Consider the following 23,975-nt stretch of genomic DNA (forward strand, 5'->3'; position numbering starts at 1 on the left):
ATACAATACCATTTTATTTATGATGATTTTCTCAGGCCAACGAATGCAGATTGTTAAAATATATGGATTGGGTTCACACAAAGCAGGGCCGCCGAGACTTTAGACAAGCCCGGGTGCTGGGGAGTGACCATTACTTTGGTGCGCATTAGAGGCCTCAAACACGACATCGCAGTGGGGCGATGTTAAGCCTCCTATGCACGCCCCCCACGGTGATGCTGACATGAAGATATAAAGTCTATGGGAAACATGCACGTGCATCCTCTTATGTTGTATAAAAAAACAACTTAATAACACGTAGCAAATACAGAACACATCTTACTAACAGATTGATATCCCCATTGTTTTTAAAACATTTAAATTTATAACATAAATAATATTTTTTAAATTACTGTTATACGGTATTTAAACAGTGCAACTGCAAATATGTTAATAAGTTGGCCTAATTGTAGTATAACAAAATCCAGATAAACCACACAATGCAATTCTCCTCAGTACAGCAGGGCTCCAATGCGCTTGGAGATGGTCGACCTTCTATCAGCTCCTCTGTAGCTGCCATTACTTTCGCCACTAATAGTAGCGACATTGATGTTCACTACTTTCCACACAAAGCAGACTATAATGTGCTGAGAGTGCTGATTGGTCAGTTACCGACCACTATAGCAGCTTATTTTAAGTCTGCCGTTATTAAGGACAGGAGAATTAGCCACTTGACAGAAGAGATAGGCTGATTCACTCTCCAGTTTTAATACTTGGAAACTGGAGGAATATTAAAAATAAAAAAATATGTGTTTGGGTGGATATTTGCACACAAAATACCTAGAAGAAACATAATGAATGAATCTGTATGGGGCACTAAACATATTTAGTTTTAGCTTAAAATAATGGTAGGTTATTATAACTAAAGTCACAGCTACAGTATAATATTATAAGTCCTAGTCAGCAAGGTCAGAGCGGTGCTATATGCTGCATTGGATAGTAGCTGCTGCTGTTATCAGACATGTACTTACCTTTGATCTCTGCATGGGCATAAATGTGATATTGCCACTGCTGCTAGCAAAGTCAGTCACTGAGTCTTTAGTGCTGCCAGGGTCTGTCTGAACGATGCTGTAGAAGAGATAGACGGTGTCTAATGCTCCTCTGGTGCGTTCCACAACACATGAGATGGTAGAACCTTCCTCTGAAGACTAGAAAGATATTGACTTGATGTCAACTTTACTTTGCCACAATGTAATACCGGTCAGGTTTATGCCTATATATAATTACAACAAGGGCTCCCACATGTAGTATTTTATATTACTAATCATAGGACCTGATTCAGAGCCGCTCACATCCAGCGTATGCAAATTTTTCAAAGTGACGCCATGGGAAGCGATCGCTCGCCAAGGCATAAGCACCCCCACTTTGGCTGTGTGAGCGATCACTGTTTATGCTGACACCCATTAGCATATGTAGAGACACCCCTAAGCGCATGTCATCTCCAGGAAGTGTATTAAAACATTGGTACATCGAGCACCATCGGTAGCGAACGCAACGCTTGTGGTTGCCTTACCCTGCCGCAAGCACTGCGAGGAATTCAGTGTAAAAAGCAGGCATGTGACATGTACTGTGACGCTGTCTGTTAATTATGCACGCCTTAAATACGGCGTTGAAACACCCAGGCCATACTTGCCTACCTTTAATAATCTCTTCCCGGGAGAAGCCCGGGTAAGAGAAGCAGCAGAGGGCTGACGGGGACAGGGCCTGACGATTCACATCATTAAGTCCCGCCCCCTCATGGTAAAATTGCCGCGATTGGGTAAATGCTGTGATTCATGCAGAATCACGTCTTAAGCCCCACCCCCTTCACGGAGACCCGCGATCGCCACGGTTACTCTCCTCATTCTGCCCACTTCACTAGGAAGTGGACAGAATGCGGGAGAAAGGCCTACCCTTCCGAGGGTGCGGGGGATTACCCGAAAAATCGGGAGCCTCCCGCGAAAACCGGGAGGGTAGGTATGTATGACCCAGGCACGTCTGCGTTCGAACCTCCACTCCCCCGTTCTTAGTACCCTGCCCCTGTTACCACCCACAAACGGCCTCTCCTGTCACTCATTTCCCTGGGCTGTCTTTGCTGGGCGAGCAAGTGGCCTGCGATCGCACAGAGTAGTTCGCGCACGCGCAAAACGAAACGTGCGCGTTCGCAAACCATCGGGCCGCTTGCGAGCACACAGCGCTAGCGAGCGGCTCTAAATCAGGTCCATAGTCTTTAGTACACAATGCTTCTATCTTGTAGTTTTATGTGTTGGCATTATTTTTGCATACAAAGAGGAATCACCCCTATCTGTATCTCCAACTAGCAGCTTCAGGTTTTCAGATATGTAAATAGAGGCAAAATGCATCAGTGGTAATAACCTGATATTCCCAATCAGCTCATTTCAAGAGTAGTGATACCTCCTATAAGGGCAGAGTCCTGATGGGCTCCCATACAGTTACTGTGACATTGCTAGCCCTGTCTAGTGCATGAATCCCCCAGTCCCCATAGTGCATTTCTGCACAACAAGTTGTAGATTTACTAAAGATTCTAAAACGCACAAGTGGATGTGTTGCCCATAGCAACCAATCAGCATCAAATCCAGTCAAATGCAAAACATAAGCGGCACTCGGAGACTTTTATGCTTCAAACAACGAACCCCATGGCAGGGGACTTTATTTATCACCAATAAAGTCCCCTGCCATGGGGTTCATTGCTTGAAGCATAAAAGTTTCAGAGTGCCGCTTATGTTTTGCATTTGACTATATGTGTATATATATATATATATATATATATATATAAAATTATATATATTATATATACACATATACACAAACAGTATGTATATATATATATATATATATATATACACATTCATACATGCAAATATATATTTATATATATATATATATATACACATATAAAGATACATATAAAGATATACACACACATACACGAGGGTGAGTCAAAAATAATCCGCACTCTGGCTGTAGAATTAATTTTAATCGTCTTTCAGAAAAGACAAATACATTATTTTTCTACATAATCTACCCGCTTTTCAATACACTTTGGGCCTGATTCAGACCCGGTCACAAGCGCTGAGCGCTCGCAACCGGGTCGATGGTGGCCCACAGCGCATGCGCACGATGGAGCCGGCTCCGTCGTGCGCATGCGCGAGATCCGGCTAGCGACGGGCACTCCGTCGCTCCGAGTCTCGCAACAAAGTCACTCAACATAGTAGCTCGCCCCCTTTGGTGGGCGGGCCGGGGGGGTGGCTGCCCAAACTGAGGCATTCCCATAAGAACGCCTGTCGTTTGGGGGCAGCCACACTGACATCACGAGTGATGTCAGTGGAGAGATTCCGGCTCTGTTAGAGCCGAAATCTCTCTGGGGCTTGCGGCCCTGAGACCGTACCACAAGGGTCTCGTCGCAAGCCCGATGGTCGCAATGGTCTTGACCATCGCGACCATCATCATGGCCGCTCGCTGTAGCTGTGGGTGATCACCCACAGCTATGCGAGCGGTCAGGAGGCCATTCTAAAAAAAACAAAAAGGCCTGATTCAGAGCAAGCGCTCTGTCAAAGCGACCGGGTCTGAATCAGGCCCTTTGTCCATCTGTCAACAAGCTTTCGTATTCCCTCATTAAAAAATGTTTTAGGCTAAGCTGCAAACCATAAATGCACCGCTGTCTTCACCTCTTCATCAGATGTGGATCTTCGTCCTCTTAGGGTGATTTGCAACATAATCCACAGTCACTCGTCTATCCAACAGAATCAGTTCACGTGCACGCTCAATGTTCTCATCAGTCATGGGCCCGTATTCAGTTTGGAGCGAAAAGTCTGCTGACGGACTTTTTGCCATCATCGCTGGTTTTGGGTGTGAAAAAGTATCGCACTCATCCCGGCTTATCCCCGTATTCCATTTGAAATCGTCAAAAACGTGACCCGACGAAAGTGAAATCGGCAAAGTTCTGACAGTTTTGGGGAAATCAGCCTGTCACGCCCCAAAAGATGCACGGACATGGAGGATCACTATGGGTACCCCCAAATAGCCCTGCTAAAGGTATGTGGGGTCTTTAAACGGTCTTAATAGGTGCTGTTTTGCGATTTTAAGAAGGTGGTGAAGAATAGCATTTAGGTGGGTTTTTTTGGCAAAATAAGTAGTCCCATCAAATTTGGGGTACATGAAAATGGATACTAGCATATTTTGAAGTTACTAATGTGAAGTTTTAAAAAACATCAAAAATCCAACTGCCACACACACCTGTAATAAAAAAAAACACCTGGACACCCCTGGAGTCTATTTCTCTAGTTTTTAAGTTTGTCCCGCAACTTTTTTTTCGCCCCCAGAGCGAAAGTACTTTTTTGGGCTGTCGTAAGGTACCTTTTAATTTTTTTTTTACACAGATTACCTTTAGGGGACTGTCCAAAGGGTGCAGGGTGGTGTTTGAAAGTCGGCACCCCAAAACCCCAATTCTGCACTTTTTCTCGCCACCAATTCAATGGGGGATACATTTTCGCCAGGTCTGTTGCATTGACTTTTCGCACCGGCGAAAAGTCGACCAAATTGAATACGAGGATAAATGAAATCAGCGAAAATTACATCATCGGCGAAAAAGTATCGCGGAAACTGACTTTTCGCTCCAAATTGAATACGGCCCATTGACGTAGACAGGCGTCCGGCTCCTTATTCATGGCTGACACTTGTGCGACCTTCTTTTACCCTCTCTTCCCATTCATACACACTTCTTCGTGACAAAACACTTTCTCCATACTGTGCACAAAGACTCCGATAAATATTGGCAGCACCAAACACACCGACAGACCACAAAAACTAATCACTGCACGCTGCTCTTCTTTCGTGCAAATCACAAGTGGGGCAGCCATTTTTTCTTGCACTGCAGTCACAAATGAACTGATGTAACACATTCAAACCTGCACAGCAGTGACTGTGGAGACAGCAATAGCACTGTGCGGCCAACAGAAGTTTTAATATAACTGGAGTGCGGATAATTTTTGACTCACCCTCGTATATATAATACAGTCAATCAGGCAGCACTGGATGGACTTCTATGGTTGATAATATGTCACCAGACCGTGGTTTCCAACGTTTCAGATTACTTTTAATCGGAATGGCTGCACCAAGATTGCCAATTTTCCCTTGCACCCTGCGATGTGCGCATCCAAACATCGCAGAGAACTGAGTATGGACACAAATCTACCTGCACCCTATATTTATTGCACAGTTCCCCTTATTTCTCACCTGGGGAATACAGGGCCCAGTGAAGCCAAACAAACCATTGGCGTTATCACTTTTCTGGATCCTTATTGTTGCTGTTGTGTTCGTCTCTGGAATCCTCGCTCCCCCAAATACAGAAACTAGTTTTAGCATGAACAGTTCCTCTCCTTCTTCCTCGCTGTCATCCCGTGCAGATACAATGAAAGACTTATGTATTTCTCCTTGTCTGTATTCCAAATATCCAGATACTGGGTGCAGATCACTCTTTGCTGCTGTAGCATGAAGTTCTGTGATCTCTGCTCGAGACAACCTCTGCTCATAGAACCTAACATCTTGTAGCAAGCCAGTGTATCTGCTTCCTCCACTTCCACCTGCACCAACACGTAGGGTTCCTGGGCCTGATAAAGAAGACAACTCAGTGTTCAGTCACAATGGACATGACAAATTAGAACACCAGACATGTTTTATGATTTTATCCAATATGACCAATTCATTGGACTTTCCTTTAGCTCAAGCTCAACCTTTTAAAGTGCCTCTAAATGGAGAAAATGTGAATGCCTGCAGTTTTCTTTAATGAACTTGCAGACAGCATATATGCTCTGAGCACCTTAAAAGTCTTCCCCACGATGAATGATTTATTCATAGTCAGCTCTCCCGGCGAATGTGCGAGTCTGGTGCGATATTGGGGCATATTATGTCACTCACACCTACAGTAATTGATTTGACCCCTAAATGTCTTAATTTCAGATGAAATCCATAATGTATGCATTTGTGAATTAGAAATAGCTTTTTTTTAATTTAAGGCAACTTTTTTTTTTATTTAATAGTTGCTTAACATGTTCAAATGTTACATTAACCTAGCTTACATACATACATCCTAACTTCTTTAAACTACAACCCACTTTCTTTATACAGTGAAGCTAGATTTGTATGAATTTGCCATTGTTTTATGTACATGAAGTTTTAAGAGCAATTTGTTGACATACTGTATGCAAAGCAGCTACTCTGTAATATTGCACCTTATCAAACCTCTAACAGGGGCGTATCCATAATGGGTCTAGGGGGGCCCGCACCGCATACCCTGTACCCATAATATTACATACCTCTCCGAGTCCCACGTCGGCGGGGGTCAGGCGCTGTAAAAACGACTGGAAAATGGCCGCCGCGGTCATTTTCCCGTCGTTTGCGCATGCGCAGTACGGGGAAAATGGCCGCCATGGTCATTTTTCCGGTGACCTGCGCATACTCTATAGACTCTAGGCACACTTTAGTGCCCAGGGTCTATAACTCAGTAGTACTGTACCCGATCAAACCTCTAATGAAACATTGCAGCTACTCAGTACTGTACCTTATCAAACTTCTAATGAAAAAAACAGCTACTCAGTACTGTACCTTATCAAACTTCTAATGAAACATAGCAGCTACTCACAGGGCCGGCGCCACCATTAGGAAGCTTTAGGCAGCTGCCTAGGGGCGCCGGCCACTGGAGGGCACCGCTCGCTGCCCTTTATAGTTAGTGACACAATCTATCATACACTGTATGGCCGGCCCCTGTGTAAATTCCGAGCAGCGGCCGCAGCACTAGCCAGCCGACCTCCCGCCCCCTAGTTCTTCTCTGTACTTTCCCTTTTGCTCCTCCTCTCTTCCTCTCAGAGACGAGGAGCAGGGAAAGGAATCAGGATGTTGCCCAGGCAGAGAGAGGTTGTCCGTCTGTAATGTAATCATCACTCATGACAATATTTATGTAATATATTTTATATTTTATTGACAAGCAATGTATGTATGTACAGTATGTATGTTGTGTATGTGTGTCAGCTAGTGTATTGGTGTTGTAGATAGTATATTATATACTGTCTACTGCACCATTACACTTACAACACAACAACATACATTGCTTGTGTTATTTATATAAATAATTTATAACAAAAGTCCATGAAAGTTGATGCTTGTCCCTGAAAGATGACGTTTTGGCGGGAAGAATCCGAACTTGGCGGGAAATTCAAACTAATCCGAGCCCACACCCCCCATATATATATATATATATATATATATTAGGGGTGTGCACCGGCCACTTTTCGTGTTTTGTGTTTTGGTTTTGGATCTGGATCTTTCTTCGTGTTTTGGATCTGGATTGGTTTTGCCAAAACCACCCTTCCGTGTTTTGGGTTCTGGGTTTTGTGTTTTGGATCTGTATTTTTTTTTAAAAAAGCATAAAAACAGCTAAAATCACAGAATTTGTAGGTTTTTCTGCTCCTATGCTATTATTAACCTCAATAACCTTAATTTCCACTCATTTCCAGTCTATTCTGAACACCTCACACCTCACAATAGTGTTTTTATGTCCAAAACGTTGCACCGAGGTAGCTGGATGACTATGCTAAGCGACACGAGTGGGCGGCACAAACACGTGACCCATCTAGGCGTGAAACTGCAGTGGCAGACAGGATGGCAGTTTGAAAAACTAGGCCCCAAACTGTACATAATGCAAAGAAAAAAAAGAGGTGCAAGATGGAATTGTCCTTGGGCCCTCCCACCCACCCTTATGTTGTATAAACAGGACATGCACACTTTAACAAACCAATCATTTCAGCGCCAGGGTCTGCCACACAACTGTGGCTGAAATGATTGGTTCGTTTGGGCCCCCACAAAACAAGCTGGCAATTAATGTGTCCCTGCACAAACTGGCTCTATGGAGGCAAGATGTCATCCTCATCCTCCTCATCCACCGATTCCTCACCCTCTTCAGTGTGTACATCCTCATCCTCACAAAGTATTAACTCGTCCCCACTTGAATCCACCACCACAGGTCCCTCTGTACCTTCTGGAGGCTGGTCTCCCTGGAAGAGCTGATAATTCATTTTGATGAACATCATCTTCTCCACATTCTGTGGAAGCAACCTCCTACGCCTTTCGCTGACAAGGTTCCCGGCTGCACTAAACACTCTTTCGGAGTACACACTGGAGGGGGGGCAACTCAGGTAAAATAGAGCCAGTTTGTACAGGGGCCTCCAAATTGCCTCTTTTTCCTGCCAGTACAGGTATGGACTGTCTGCCATGCCTACTTGGATGCTGTCACCGATGTAATCCTCCACCATTCTGTCAATGGTGACAGTATCATATGCAGTGACAGTAGACATGTCAGAAATTGTTGCCAGGTCCTTCAGTCCGGACCAGATGTCCAAACTTGGTCCTGCCTGTCCTGCATCACCGCCAGCGGGTTGCTTAGGATACCTAAGTTTTTTCCTGGCAGCCCCAGTTGCAGGAGAAAATGAAGAAGGAGCTGTTGACGTGTCACGTTCCGCTTCAGCTGACAGTGTGTTCACCAGCAGGTCTTTGCACCTCTGCAGGCTTGTGTCGGCCGGAAAGAGAGACACCACATAGGCTTTAAACCTAGGATCGAGCACGGTGGCCAAAATGTAGTGGTCTGATTTCAACAGATTGACCACCCTGGAATCCTGGCAAAGCGAATGAAGGGCTTCATCCACAAGTCCCACATGCCGAGCGGAATCGCTCCGTCTTAGCTCCTCCTTCACTTTCTCCAGCTGCTTCTGCAAAAGCCTGATGAGGGGAATGACCTGACTCAAGCTGGCAGTGTCTGAACTGACTTCACGTGTGGCAAGTTCGAAGGGCTGGAGAACCTTGCACAACACGGAAATCATTCTCCACTGCGCTTGAGTCAGGTGCATACCCCCTCCTTTGCCTATGTCATAGGTGGATGTATAGGCTTGTATGGCCTTTTGCTGCTCCTCCATCCTCTGAAGCATATAGAGGGTTGAGTTCCACCGTGTCACAACCTCTTGCTTCAGGTGATGGCGGGGCAGGTTCAAGAGTGTTTGCTGGCGCTCCAGTCTTCGGCACGCAGTCGCTGAATGGCGAAAGTGGCCAGAAATTTTTCGGGCCACCCAAAGCGTCTCCTGCACGCCCCTGTCGCTTTTCAGAAAATTCTGCACCACCAAGTTTATTGTGTGAGCAAAACATGGGACGTGCTGGAATTTGCCCAGATGTAATGCCCGCACAATATTGGTGGCGTTGTCAGATATCACAAATCCCCAGGAGAGTCTAAGTGGGGTAAGCCACTGGGCGATGATTTCCCTCAGTTTCTCTAAGAGGTTGTCGGCGGTGTGCCTCTTACTGAAACCGGTGATACACAGCGTAGCCTGCCTTGTAACGAGCTGGCGTTTCTGAGATGCTGCTACTGGTGACGCTGCTGCTGTTGCTGCGTAAGGTGATACATCTACCCAGTGGGCTGTCACAGTCATATAGTCCTTAGTCTGCCCTGTTCCACTTGTCCACATGTCCGTGGTTAAGTGGACATTGTGTACAACGGCATTTTTCAGGACACTGAGGACACTTTTTCTGACGTTTCTGTACAGTCTCGGTATCGCCTGCCTAGTGAAGTGGAATCTAGACGGTATTTGGAACCGGGGACACACTACCTCCATCAATTGTCTAAATCCCACTGCACTAATGGCGGATACCGGACGCACGTCTAACACCAACATAGCAGTCAAGGCCTCAGTTATACGTTTTGCTTCAGGATGACTGCTGTCGTACTTCATCCTCCTCGCTAAGGACTGTTGGAGGGTCAATTGTTTAGTAAAAGTAGTGGTGTTCCTACTTCCTCTCTGGGATGATGAACGACTCCCAGCAGCAGCAACAGCAGCAGCGGCAGCAGTAGGCGTAGCAATGCAGGATCCTCCAGAGGAATCCCGGATAGGAGAGTCAGTCATGCCAGTGACATGGCCTGCAGGACTACTTCCGATCCTGACTAAGGAGGAAATTGACGAGGAGGGAGTTGACGGTGTGGTTTGCAGGCGCTTGGATACAACAGGACAACGGGATTTAGGTGTCCCTGGACTGCTTACGGTCTTAGCCAAAGTTTCTGAACTTGACAGTAACTTTTTATGAACGCGCTGCAGGTGCCGTATAAGGGAGGATGTTCCTAGGTGGTTGACGTCCCTACCCCTACTTATTTCACCTTTACATATGGTACATATGGCAAGACAGTTGTTGTCCGGATTTGGATAGAAATATTGCCAGACCAAAGAGGTGGAATGTTTGGTCTTCTGCCCAGGCATGACCGTGATGGGCTTTTTCATCCCACGGACAACAACTGTCTCCCCCGGAGCCTGATTTAAACAAACCACATCACCATCAGAATCCTCCTCGCCAACTTCCTCCTCAGCGCCAGCTACACCAGTATCCTCATCCTGTTGTACTTCAACAGTGACATCTTCAATTTGCATATCAGCAAGTGGACTGTGGGTGCTCCTTTCAGCACTTGCAGGGGGCATGCAAATGGTGGAAAGAGCCACCTCTTCCCGTCCAGTGCTGGGAAGGTCAGGCATCGCAACCACCACCACACTTGGACTCTCCTTGGGGATTTGTGATATCTTCTTAGAAAGCACAGTTCTTCGCTGTGCTTTTGCCAGCTTAACTCTTTTGATTTTTTTAGTGGGAGGAGGGCTTCCATCGTCATGTGAAGCTGAACCACTAGTCATGAACATACTAGGGATCGACCTTAGCCGTTCCTTGCCACTCCGTGTCGTAAATGGCATATTGGCAAGTTTACGTTTCTCTTCAGCTGATTTAAATGTCTTTTTCAAGGTCATTTTCCTGAACTTTGCCATTTGGGATTGTATGTGCCCTCTACTATGACATTGGGCATCGGCCTTGGCAGACGACGTTGATGGCATGTTATCGTCTATGTCATGACTAGTGGCAGCAGCTTCAGCACTAGGAGGAAGTGGTTCTTGATCTTTCTCTATTTTATTTTTATCGGAGAAAGTTTGGTCCTCCATTTATGTTATATCGATTTGATATATACGTGCGGCTAAACACAGAAAATAATTTTTTTTTTGGTTTGGACTGGAGTGTACTTTGTGGGTTACAGCACCCTTTAACGGTCAAGCCAGCCGGCCCTTTACTTATGACACAGGCGCACTCTTGGCACTACTTTGTTGATGCACGTGCGGCTACTGCGCACAAAATTCACAAACACAGAAAATAATTTTTTTTTGGTTTGGCCTGGAGTGTACTTTCGGGGGTTACAGCACCCTTTAACGGTCAAGCCAGCCGGCCCTTTACTTATGACACAGGCGCACTCTTGGCACTACTTTGTTGATGCACGTGCGGCTACTGCGCACACAATTCACAAACACAGAAAATAATTTTTTTTTGGTTTGGACTGGAGTGTACTTTCGGGGGTTACAGCACCCTTTAACGGTCAAGCCAGCCGGCCCTTTACTTATGACACAGGCGCACGCTTGGCACTACTTTGTTGATGCACGTGCGGCTACTGCGCACACAATTCACAAACACAGAAAATATTTTTTTTTTTGGTTTGGACTGGAGTGTACTTTCGGGGGTTACAGCACCCTTAACGGTCAAGCCAGCCGGCCCTTTACTTATGACACAGGCGCACGCTTGGCACTACTTTGTTGATGCACGTGTGGCTACTGCGCACACAATTCACAAACACAGAAAATAATTTTTTTTTTGGTTTGGACTGGAGTGTACTTTCGGGGGTTACAGCACCCTTAACGGTCAAGCCAGCCGGCCCTTTACTTATGACACAGGCGCACGCTTGGCACTACTTTGTTGATGCACGTGCGGCTACTGCGCACACAATTCACAAACACAGAAAATAATTTTTTTTTGGTTTGGACTGGAGTGTACTTTGGGGGTTACAGCACCCTTAACGGTCAAGCCAGCCGGCCCTTTACTTATGACACAGGCGCACGCTTGGCACTACTTTGTTGATGCACGTGCGGCTACTGCGCACACAATTCACAAACACAGAAAATAATTTTTTTTTGGTTTGGACTGGAGTGTACTTTCGGGGGTTACAGCACCCTTTAACGGTCAAGCCAGCCGGCCCTTTACTTATGACACAGGCGCACGCTTGGCACTACTTTGTTGATGCACGTGCGGCTACTGCGCACACAATTCACAAACACAGAAAATAATTTTTTTTTGGTTTGGACTGGAGTGTACTTTCGGGGGTTACAGCACCCTTAACGGTCAAGCCAGCCGGCCCTTTACTTATGACACAGGCGCACGCTTGGCACTACTTTGTTGATGCACGTGCGGCTACTGCGCACACAATTCACAAACACAGAAAATAATTTTTTTTTTGGTTTGGACTGGAGTGTACTTTCGGGGGTTACAGCACCCTTAACGGTCAAGCCAGCCGGCCCTTTACTTATGACACAGGCGCACTCTTGGCACTACTTTGTTGATGCACGTGCGGCTACTGCGCACACAATTCACAAACACAGAAAATAATTTTTTTTTGGTTAGGACTGGAGTGTACTTTCGGGGGTTACAGCACCCTTTAACGGTCAAGCCAGCCGGCCCTTTACTTATGACACAGGCGCACGCTTGGCACTACTTTGTTGATGCACGTGCGGCTACTGCGCACACAATTCACAAACACAGAAAATAATTTTTTTTTTGGTTTGGACTGGAGTGTACTTTCGGGGGTTACAGCACCCTTAACGGTCAAGCCAGCCGGCCCTTTACTTATGACACAGGCGCACTCTTGGCACTACTTTGTTGATGCACGTGCGGCTACTGCGCACACAATTCACAAACACAGAAAATAATTTTTTTTTGGTTAGGACTGGAGTGTACTTTCGGGGGTTACAGCACCCTTTAACGGTCAAGCCAGCCGGCCCTTTACTTATGACACAGGCGCACGCTTGGCACTACTTTGTTGATGCACGTGCGGCTACTGCGCACACAATTCACAAACACAGAAAATAATTTTTTTTTTGGTTTGGACTGGAGTGTACTTTCGGGGGTTACAGCACCCTTAACGGTCAAGCCAGCCGGCCCTTTACTTATGACACAGGCGCACGCTTGGCACTACTTTGTTGATGCACGTGCGGCTACTGCGCACACAATTCACAAACACAGAAAATAATTTTTTTTTTGGTTTGGACTGGAGTGTACTTGGGGGTTACAGCACCCTTTAACGGTCAAGCCAGCCGGCCCTTTACTTATGACACAGGCGCACGCTTGGCACTACTTTGTTGATGCACGTGCGACTACTGCGCACACAATTCACAAACACAGAAAATAATATTTTTTTTGGTTTGGACTGGAGTGTACTTTCGGGGGTTACAGCACCCTTAACGGTCAAGCCAGCCGGCCCTTTACTTATGACACAGGCGCACGCTTGGCACTACTTTGTTGATGCACGTGCGGCTACTGCGCACACAATTCACAAACACAGAAAATAATTTTTTTTTTGGTTTGGACTGGAGTGTACTTTCGGGGGTTACAGCACCCTTAACGGTCAAGCCAGCCGGCCCTTTACTTATGACACAGGCGCACGCTTGGCACTACTTTGTTGATGCACGTGCGGCTACTGCGCACACAATTCACAAACACAGAAAATAATTTTTTTTTTGGTTTGGACTGGAGTGTACTTTCGGGGGTTACAGCACCCTTAACGGTCAAGCCAGCCGGCCCTTTACTTATGACACAGGCGCACGCTTGGCACTACTTTGTTGATGCACGTGCGGCTACTGCGCACACAATTCACAAACACAGAAAATATATTATTTTTTTAGCACTTGGGGGGAGCACCCCTGATGGACAGAGCACCCCCTGGACAACACTACAGCACTCCTTTAGGACTGGGACACTGCACAGGACTTTGGAGTGGACACAGCCCCTATGGAGAACTGACTGCACAACACAGTCCAGCCAGCCCCTATGGACTTTGAAGTAGTGGACACAGCCCCTATTAACAACAGCAGCACAGCACAACACAGCCAGCCCCTATGGACTTTGAAGTAGTGGACAACAGCAGCACTACACTACACTACACTACACAGCCCTAACTCCCACCCTCCCTCTTCACTGTCCACAGCCGAGTGAGAAAATGGCGCCGACGTGTGTACCTTATATAGGATCCAAAACCCGCGAGACTCGGAAGGCGGGAAGATGACGTTTTGCCTCGATTTCAGATCCGAGTCAGGCGGGAAAAGTCGAGCCTGACTCGGATCGGACTCGGATCGGGGGGGCTCGGGGGGGTTCGGATTTCAGAAATCCGAACCCGCTCACCCCTAATATATATATATATATAGATAGATAGATACTAGATAGATAGATACTAGATAGATAGATGGATAGATAGATCCAATTTTCCGGCACTCTTATAGACCTGAGCTCACGAAAAGTTTGCCAGGGTGTTCACCTTCGGGAATAGAGCCCCCTCCACACATAGCATAAGAAGAAGGTGGCACTCCCGAACATATAACGCAAAAAATAGCTGGTGATTTAATACAATGTTTCGGGGTTAAAGCCCCGTCAACATATATATGTAGCTGGCACTGGCTTTACAGGGGGCATGGGGAGTATGGTGGAGGGGGGTAATATTCTTTGGTTGGGGTGCGGCACGGTCTGACTCTGCATTCAGGAAGCAAACAATAGCTCAGCAGCAAAACTTTGTCATTTCACACATTACATTTACACAAGAGTACATCTATATACCATTGGCAGAGGGGTATGTTGCAATGAATAACATAAAAAGAACATAAAAAATAATACTAATTTAAATAAATTATACACTTTACATGGAACTTTTAAAACTAATTGTAGTAGTTGCAGTCTTACAGGGGGGAGATATGGTGCTGTGGGAGGGGGGGTAATATTATCTGTTAATTAAATAAATGAGGTATATGGGAAAGATTTCTGGACTGCACACCCTGTAATATATATATATAATGGGAGGTGCTACCTGATGAGACTAATTGCAGGCACAGAAACAGACAAATCTCAGGTGCACAACTCCAAATTATTGATAATATATAAATGCAATAGAATTTTGCAGTCAATAGAGGTTTTTAGCATAATCTTGGCCAAGGTTATGGGCCTACCCACCATATCCAGGTAACCTCTTTAGGGTAGGTCCCTAACATACTAGGGTTCAAATCCAGAGCGCAGTACACCCCCAAACTGGCCCAGCTAAGCCGCCCCAGGGCACCGCCATAGTAAGAAAAGTGCAGTGTAAAAGAGATAGTTAAGAGCAGCCACAGCTGCATATAAAGAATGAAAATAAAAGAGTGAGGTACATGTATAATAAACAATCAGTGCCCCATCCCAACATGTTTTATTTACATGAATGCTAATATTGCGTTAATTTAACTGTAGTAGTGGTTTGAGATGTGCAGTTCGGTTTTCATGAAAACCGAACACACATGAATTTAGGGGTTCTGAGTCGAATAGAGTCCCATCACTTTTTTGTAACTCGGATTTAAAAACTGGATAAAATGACCAGAGGATAGCAATATCTCGCAGTATATAAATTATCACAATAAATTCTCAAAAATCCCGATGGGAAAAATAACTTGAAAAAAACAACAAAAAAAACAAAACAAGAATATTGGTGAGGGGAAGAGAGGGGGCTGGGGAGGAGAGAAAAAGAGAGAGAGGGGTTCAGAGATGAGAAAAGAAAAAAAACGGGGGGAGAGAATATAAAATGTCAGAGGAAGAGAGTAGTGGAAACAGAGGGCAAGTGGTTAGGAAAGACCAGGAGGCGTGACATCCTGAGTTAATAAATGTATTTTTTTAATATATATTTTTTAAGCAATTGTTTTAAGTATCTTTTAATTATTTTTTTTAGAAAAGTGGAAGTGGAAATGCATATGCATCTAGACTAGCCACCAAAGCAATACATTTAATCTTAATGCTATCAGCCAGCATCCCTGGGATCTGAGTAGCACTAAGGTGCCCTAGCTACATTTTCTTAGTAAATTACCACAATATCTAATCTTCTACAGCTGTAATAACAGGGATGGATTAAGGTTGTGGGGATTCTACCAACAAAATAGTCAATATGATATACTGATGATGTTATTAGAAAGGATAATGTCTAAAAAACTCCCAGTACCACAAATGTGTTAAACAGTGGCCCTGATTCAGAGTCGGACAATCTGACAGAGCGCTCGCTCTGAATCAGGGCCGTCCCTGCTACTTTTTGGAGGGGCATCCTGGCCGCTCGGATAGCTGTGGGTGACCACCCACAGCTATAGCGAGCGGCCAAAATGATGGTCGCGATGGTCAAGACCATTGCGACCATCGGGCTTGCGACGAGACCCTTGAGGTAGGGTCTCGCTGCCTCAAGCCCTGGAGTGCTTTTGGCTCTATCAGAGCCAAAAGCACTCCCACTGACATCACTAGTGATGTCAGTGGGGCCGGCCCCAGACGGTAGGCGTTCCCATGGGAACGCCTCCGTCTGGGCAGCCACGCCCCTGGCATGCCCAGCAAAGGGGGCGTGCTGTCACTCACCATCGACAGCACGCCCCCTTTGGTGCGAGACCCATAACGATGCCTTGGCCGTCGTTATTCGGGTCTCGCGCATGCGCTCGACGGAGCCGCCTCCGTCGTGCGCATGCGCACTTGGGCAACATCGACCCGCTTGCGAGCACTCAGCGCTCGCGAGCGGGTCTGAATCAGGCCCAGTGTCCCCAGTTCACATTATGCCACAAAGAAAACCCAGTTCACATAGCTACATCACCATTGTAGGGTACACTGTAGCCTATGTGTGTGGACACCCCTATGTGTTGGGTCCCCAGGGCAACCACCCTGGCTGCCAGATTGCTAATCCAGCACAGTGTTATTAAGGGTAATGTAATATTACCCCTATAGATTAATAAATAGACCTCTTAGAATTTCAAAAATAAAACTTTTATCTGGAGTAGTTCTGTGAATTTAGGTTATCAATCTCTTCATTAATTTTTTATTTCATATTTTCCTACAAGCTCCAATAGTTTAAGTATGATATACCAGAGCAGTGACAATCCAAAGTATCCCAAGGTAGCAATATACCACTATAGCACATATGTGCCACTTGACATGGAGGAGAACATGCTGTGGAAAACAAGCAGCCTGAGTGCTGGGGGCTATCCCAGAAGTGGCTGCTACTTTTGCGACTCGGTAAAAGTGGAAATGGCACTGTTGATTTTTTATTAGGAATGCCATGTAACCTATACCATATTTGCCATCTCTCCCTCATTGTCACGGAGACTCCCTGAACTAGTAGCAATCTCCCTGTCTCCCTGAAGAGTCTAGCAATCTCCCTGATTGTGTCTTACCCCCATTATGTAGCTGTTATATTTAAAAATATAAAATTAAAACAGAGATATATACATTCAAATGGATCATTAATGTAATTTCCCTGCATAGGTTATAAGGCACAATGATCCCAATGGCTACATGCATTTTCTGAAAAGTATTAGTGTGTTTTCATTAACAAATATATCTTATTAACTGCTTTTGGGCTCGATTACATTTGGACATAAGTAAATTTTATGACACGTCTCTCAGATGTAGCAGTACACGTCCACTGTAACACACACTCATAGGTGTTGCTTTCACAATCTCCCTCAAATGCTTTTTCAAAAGTAGGCAAGGCATGACTATAGTAACGCTAATCTATATACCTCCATCCACCACACTTTCCAGATCTGAAGAAGCTGGCCCGTATTCAATTTGAGGCGAAAAGCCATTTTCGCTTGTTTTTGGCGGAAACTTTTTGCCGATGACGTCATTTTCGCCTGTTTTGACTTTTCTACGTATTCAATTTGAAAGACTTTTCGCCTAGGCGGAAAGTCAATGCAATGTAATAGGCGAAAAAGTTTTGCCTATGAATAGCAGGCGGAAAAAAGTGCAGAATTGGGGTTTTGGGGTATAACATTGCGGGAACCCCCGTGCAGCCTTCAGACAGTCCCCCAAAGGTAAACTGTGTCAAATATTTAAAAAAAAAAACACTTAAGAACACCCCAAAAAATCACATTGAATTTGGGGGGGAAAAAAAATGTTGGGGAACAAAGATAAAAACTAGTGAACTTGACTCTGGGGGGGTCCCCAAGTATGCCCCAGGTGTTTTTTTCATTGCAGAGGCTTGCGGCAGGTGGATTTTTCACAATTTTTTCAACTTAACTTTAGCAACTTTTAAATATGCTGACCCCTCATTTTCACGTACCCCAAATTTGCTGGGATAAGTTATTTTCTCAAAAAAACCTCCTGAATACTATTCTTCACCACTTATACAAAAACGCTATTTAGCAGCTATTGAGCCCGTTTAAAAACACCAAATACCTTCAGCAAGCCAAATCTGGGGGGTACCATAGCTAACCTCCATTTGGGGGCTGTCAGGCTGATTTCCCCAAATCTGACAGTACTTTCCGCTTGTTTAAGTATAACAGGGTCCCGTTTTCGTCTACTTTCAAATTGAATACGGAGATACGCGGGGCACGCGCGCTATACTTTTCCTGGCTGCAAAATAGGCGAAGTAGGCGGAAAGTCCAGGGAGGTGAAAAAGTATCGCGGGTCCGCTCAAATTGAATACGGCTCTTAGACTGTGAAAAGAAGCTGTGCAGAAGAGATTGGTGAATTGGAGCAGAAGCGAACAACAGTGAGAAGTTGTAACATCTTTCAGTTCTAAAGCTGGATACACAATGGACAACCGGCAAATCTTGCAGATGGTCGGGGCAATTTACCTTTGCCCTGGACCATGCAAGATTGCCGGTACACATTAGAAGATTTAATGAACGACTGGACGAAATATGCAATGCACCACATGCGATATCTTTAGATTGGCCTGCACTGCAAGCAGATCAGAAGATGCAATGAACAACACACAGGAGTGTGTAATAGTGCATACACACTAGACGATATGGATGATTTTTCGTTCCAATTAGTCTAAAATTGTTCAATTTATTGTAGTGTGTACCCAGCTCTAGTGTTGTAGTATGTATATATGAATGTACTGGCTGTGGTTGCTGGATCAATCTCAAAATTTGTGTGGTCGATGCTAACTAACCATGCCTCTGCATGGCAATTGGTAAGCATATGGTGAAAAGGTGAAATGAGAACATATCCAAAAAGCTTTAAAAGTTGTTTTATATAATAATTATTTATAATGTATATAGTATTACAGCAGTAAAAACTATTTTAAACAATTTACTGCTGTGACTGCAGCCACATGTCCACGGACAGAAATGAAGACTGGACACAATTGACCTTATACATCTGCATCAGAAATCAGTGCATCTCGATTGCAGGACTGCCATCCCGCCTGGACGAGGTAAGAGTTATTATTATTATTATTTTACACTACACACTGGACAAACTTATCCATGTTAAAAATATATATTTTCTAAAAATAAATTCTTTTAAGGGCATGGGTTATATATGTTGACATGCAAGTTGAGTAACACAGTTTAATGCATTCATGTTTGAAGTTGCAAATACAATTATCTAATGTATGTCATACTGTACATACATTAGATAGCTCATTCTCATTTTGAGGACTGTTATTTCTAAATTATAGTTCAGGGGGTTCACTGTAGGGGTGTGCACCGGCCACTTTTCGTGTTTTGTGTTTTGGTTTTGGATCTGGATCTTTCTTCGTGTTTTGGATCTGGATTGGTGTTGCCAAAACCACCCTTCCGTATTTTGGGTTCTGGGTTTTGTGTTTTGGATCTGTATTTTTTTGAAAAAAAAAGCATAAAAACAGCTAAAATCACAGAATTTGTAGGTTTTTCTGCTCCTATGCTATTATTAACCTCAATAACCTTAATTTCCACTCATTTCCAGTCTATTCTGAACACCTCACACCTCACAATAGTGTTTTTATGTCCAAAAGGTTGCACCGAGGTAGCTGGATGACTATGCTAAGCGACACGAGTGGGCGGCACAAACACGTGACCAATCTAGGCGTGAAACTGCAGTGGCAGACAGGATGGCAGTTTGAAAAACTAGGCCCCAAACTGTACATAATGCAAAGAAAAAAAAGAGGTGCAAGATGGAATTGTCCTTGGGACCTCCCACCAACCCTTATGTTGTATAAACAGGACATGCACACTTTAACAAACCAATCATTTCAGCGCCAGGGTCTGCCACACAACTGTGGCTGAAATGATTGGTTCGTTTGGGCCCCCACAAAACAAGCTGGCAATTAATCTGTCCCTGCACAAACTGGCTCTACGGAGGCAAGATGTCATCCTCATCCTCCTCATCCACCGATTCCTCACCCTCTTCAGTGTGTACATCCTCATCCTCACAGAGTATTAATTCGTCCCTGCTGGAACCACAGGTCCCTCTGTACGTTCTGGAGGCTGGTCTCCCTGGAAGAGTTGATAATTCATTTTATGAACATCATCTTCTCCACATTTTGTGGAAGCAACCTCCTACGCCTTTCGCTGACAAGGATCCCGGCTGCACTAAACACTCTTTCGGAGTACACACTGGAGGGGGGGCAACTCAGGTAAAATAGAGCCAGTTTGTACAGGGACCTCCAAATTGCTTCTTTTTCCTGCCAGTACAGGTACGGACTGTCTGACATGCCTACTTGGATGCTGTCACCGATGTAATCCTTTAACAGACAGACGCACGCTTGTCGCTGCTGCTTTGAGGATGCAAGTGCGGCTACAGCCCACACAATTCACAAAGACAGAAAAAAAAAAAGAATATTTTTATTGTTTGTGGAGCGCACTTTGAGGGTTACACCACCCTTTAACAGACAGACGCACGCTTGTCGCTGCTGCTTTGAGGATGCAAGTGCGGCTACAGCCCACACAATTCACAAAGACAGAAAAAAAAGAACAATATTTTAATTGTTTGTGTAGCACACTTTGAGGGTTACACCACCCTTTAACAGACAGACGCACGCTTGTAGCTGCTGCTTTAAGGATGCAGGTGCGGCTACAGCCCACACAATTCACAAAGACAGAAAAAAGAAGAATATTTTTATTGTTTGTGTAGCACACTTTGAGGGTGTCACCACCCTTTAACAGACAGACGCACGCTTGTCGCTGCTGCTTTGAGGATGCAAGTGCGGCTACATCGCACACAAGTCACAAACACATTAAAAAAATAGTTTTTTATTTTTTGGAGCACTTTGAGAGTTACACCACCCTTTAACAGACAGACGCACGCTTGTCGCTGCTGCTTTAAGGATGCAGGTGCGGCTACAGCCCACACATTTCACAAAGACCGAAAAAAAAAGAACAATATTTTAATTGTTTGTGTAGCACACTTTGAGGGTGTCACCACCCTTTAACAGACAGACGCACGCTTGTCGCTGCTGCTTTAAGGATGCAGGTGCGGCTACAGCCCACACAATTCACAAAGACAGAAAAAAGAAGAAGAATATATTTATTGTTTGTGTAGCACACTTTGAGGGTGTCACCACCCTTTAACAGACAGACGCACGCTTGTCGCTGCTGCTTTAAGGATGCAGGTGCGGCTACAGCCCACACAATTCACAAAGACAGAAAAAAGAAGAAGAATATTTTTATTGTTTGTGTAGCACACTTTGAGGGTGTCACCACCCTTTAACAGACAGACGCACGCTTGTCGCTGCTGCTTTAAGGATGCAGGTGCGGCTACAGCCCACACAATTCACAAAGACAGAAAAAAGAAGAATATTTTTATTGTTTGTGTAGCACACTTTGAGGGTGTCACCACCCTTTAACAGACAGACGCACGCTTGTCGCTGCTGCTTTGAGGATGCAAGTGCGGCTACATCGCACAAAAGTCACAAACACATTAAACATTTTTTTTTATTTTTTGGAGCACTTTGAGAGTTACAACACCCTTTAACAGACAGACGCACACTTGTCGCTGCTGCTTTGAGGATGCAAGTGCGGCTACAGCCCACACAATTCACAAAGACAGAAAAAAAAGAACAATATTTTAATTGTTTGTGTAGCACACTTTGAGGGTGTCACCACCCTTTAACAGACAGACGCACGCTTGTCGCTGCTGCTTTAAGGATGCAGGTGCGGCTACAGCCCACACATTTCACAAAGACAGAAAAAAAAAGAACAATATTTTAATTGTTTGTGTAGCACACTTTGAGGGTGTCACCACCCTTTAACAGACAGACGCACGCTTGTCGCTGCTGCTTTGAGGATGCAGGTGGAATCTAGACGGGATTTGGAACCGAGGACACACTACCTCCATCAATTGTCTAAATCCCACTGCACTAATGGCGGATACCGGACGCACGTCTAACACCAACATAGCAGTCAAGGCCTCAGTTATACGTTTTGCTTCAGGATGACTGCTGTCGTACTTCATCCTCATCGCTAGGGACTGTTGGAGGGTCAATTGTTTAGTAAAAGTAGTGATGTTCCTACTTCCTCTCTGGGATGATGAACAACTCCCAGCAGCAGCAATAGCACTAGGAGGAAGTGGTTCTTGATCTTTCCCTATTTTATTTTTATCGGAGAAAGTTTGGTCCTCCATTTATGTTATATTGATATATACGTGCGGCTAAAGCGCACACAAACACAGAAAATATTTTTTTATTTTTGCTGGAGAGTAGTGCACTTTGTGGGTTACACCACCCTTTAAGAAATGAGCCAGCCGGCTCTTTACTTATGGGACACAGGCGCACGCTTGGCGCTGCTCCTTTGTTGATGCACGTGCAGCCACAGTGCACACAAGTCACAAACACAGAAAATATATATTTTTTTGGTTTGGAGTGTACTTTGGGGGATACAGAACCCTTTAACGGTCAAGCCAGCCGGCCCTTTACTTATGACACAGGCGCACGCTTGGCACTACTTTGTTGATGCACGTGCGGCTACTGCGCACACAATTCACAAACACAGAAAATAATCTTTTTTTGGGTTTAGACTGGAGTGTACTTTCGGGGGTTACAGCACCCTTAACGGTCAAGCCAGCCGGCCCTTTACTTATGACACAGGCGCACGCTTGGCACTACTTTGTTGATGCACGTGCGGCTACTGCGCACACAATTCACAAACACAGAAAATAATTTTTTTTTTGGTTTGGACTGGAGTGTACTTTCGGGGGTTACAGCACCCTTTAACGGTCAAGCCAGCCGGCCCTTTACTTATGACACAGGCGCACGCTTGGCACTACTTTGTTGATGCACGTGCGGCTACTGCACACGCAATTCACAAACACAGAAAATATTTTTTTTTTTGGTTTGGACTGGAGTGTACTTTCGGGGGTTACAGCACCCTTAACGGTCAAGCCAGCCGGCCCTTTACTTATGACACAGGCGCACGCTTGGCACTACTTTGTTGATGCACGTGCGGCTACTGCGCACACAATTCACAAACACAGAAAATAATTTTTTGGGGGGTTTGGACTGGAGTGTACTTTCGGGGGTTACAGCACCCTTAACGGTCAAGCCAGCCGGCCCTTTACTTATGACACAGGCGCACGCTTGGCACTACTTTGTTGATGCACGTGCGGCTACTGCGCACACAATTCACAAACACAGAAAATAATTTTTTTTTTGGTTTGGACTGGAGTGTACTTTCGGGGGTTACAGCACCCTTAACGGTCAAGCCAGCCGGCCCTTTACTTATGACACAGGCGCACGCTTGGCACTACTTTGTTGATGCACGTGCGGCTACTGCGCACACAATTCACAAACACAGAAAATATATAATTTTTTTTTTGGTTTGGACTGGAGTGTACTTTCGGGGGTTACAGCACCCTTTAACGGTCAAGCCAGCTGGCCCTTTACCTATGACACAGGCGCACGCTTGGCACTACTTTGTTGATGCACGTGCGGCTACTGCGCACACAATTCACAAACACAGAAAATAATTTTTTTTTTGGTTTGGACTGGAGTGTACTTTCGGGGGTTACAGCACCCTTAACGGTCAAGCCAGCCGGCCCTTTACTTATGACACAGGCGCACGCTTGGCACTACTTTGTTGATGCAC

The 23,975-nt window shown here is 45.1% G+C and overlaps 1 protein-coding gene across 1 annotated transcript in view; it reads right to left on the reverse strand.

The window, feature by feature from the left end:
* ADGRV1 (adhesion G protein-coupled receptor V1) overlaps nucleotides 1-23,975 on the reverse strand; it is a 556,691-nt gene that overhangs the window by 434,266 nt on the left and 98,450 nt on the right. Inside the window, exons 21-22 of the mRNA XM_088444649.1 lie at nucleotides 5,272-5,645; nucleotides 1,008-1,184 (exon numbers count right to left, since the gene is read on the reverse strand). Coding sequence (XP_088300775.1) covers nucleotides 1,008-1,184; nucleotides 5,272-5,645 — 551 coding nt within the window. The remainder of the gene's footprint in view (nucleotides 1-1,007; nucleotides 1,185-5,271; nucleotides 5,646-23,975) is intronic.

The sequence above is a fragment of the Taudactylus pleione genome, unplaced genomic scaffold (assembly GCF_031769625.1).
Source record: "Taudactylus pleione unplaced genomic scaffold, aTauple2 ptg000370l, whole genome shotgun sequence".
Classification (NCBI taxonomy): domain Eukaryota; kingdom Metazoa; phylum Chordata; class Amphibia; order Anura; family Myobatrachidae; genus Taudactylus; species Taudactylus pleione.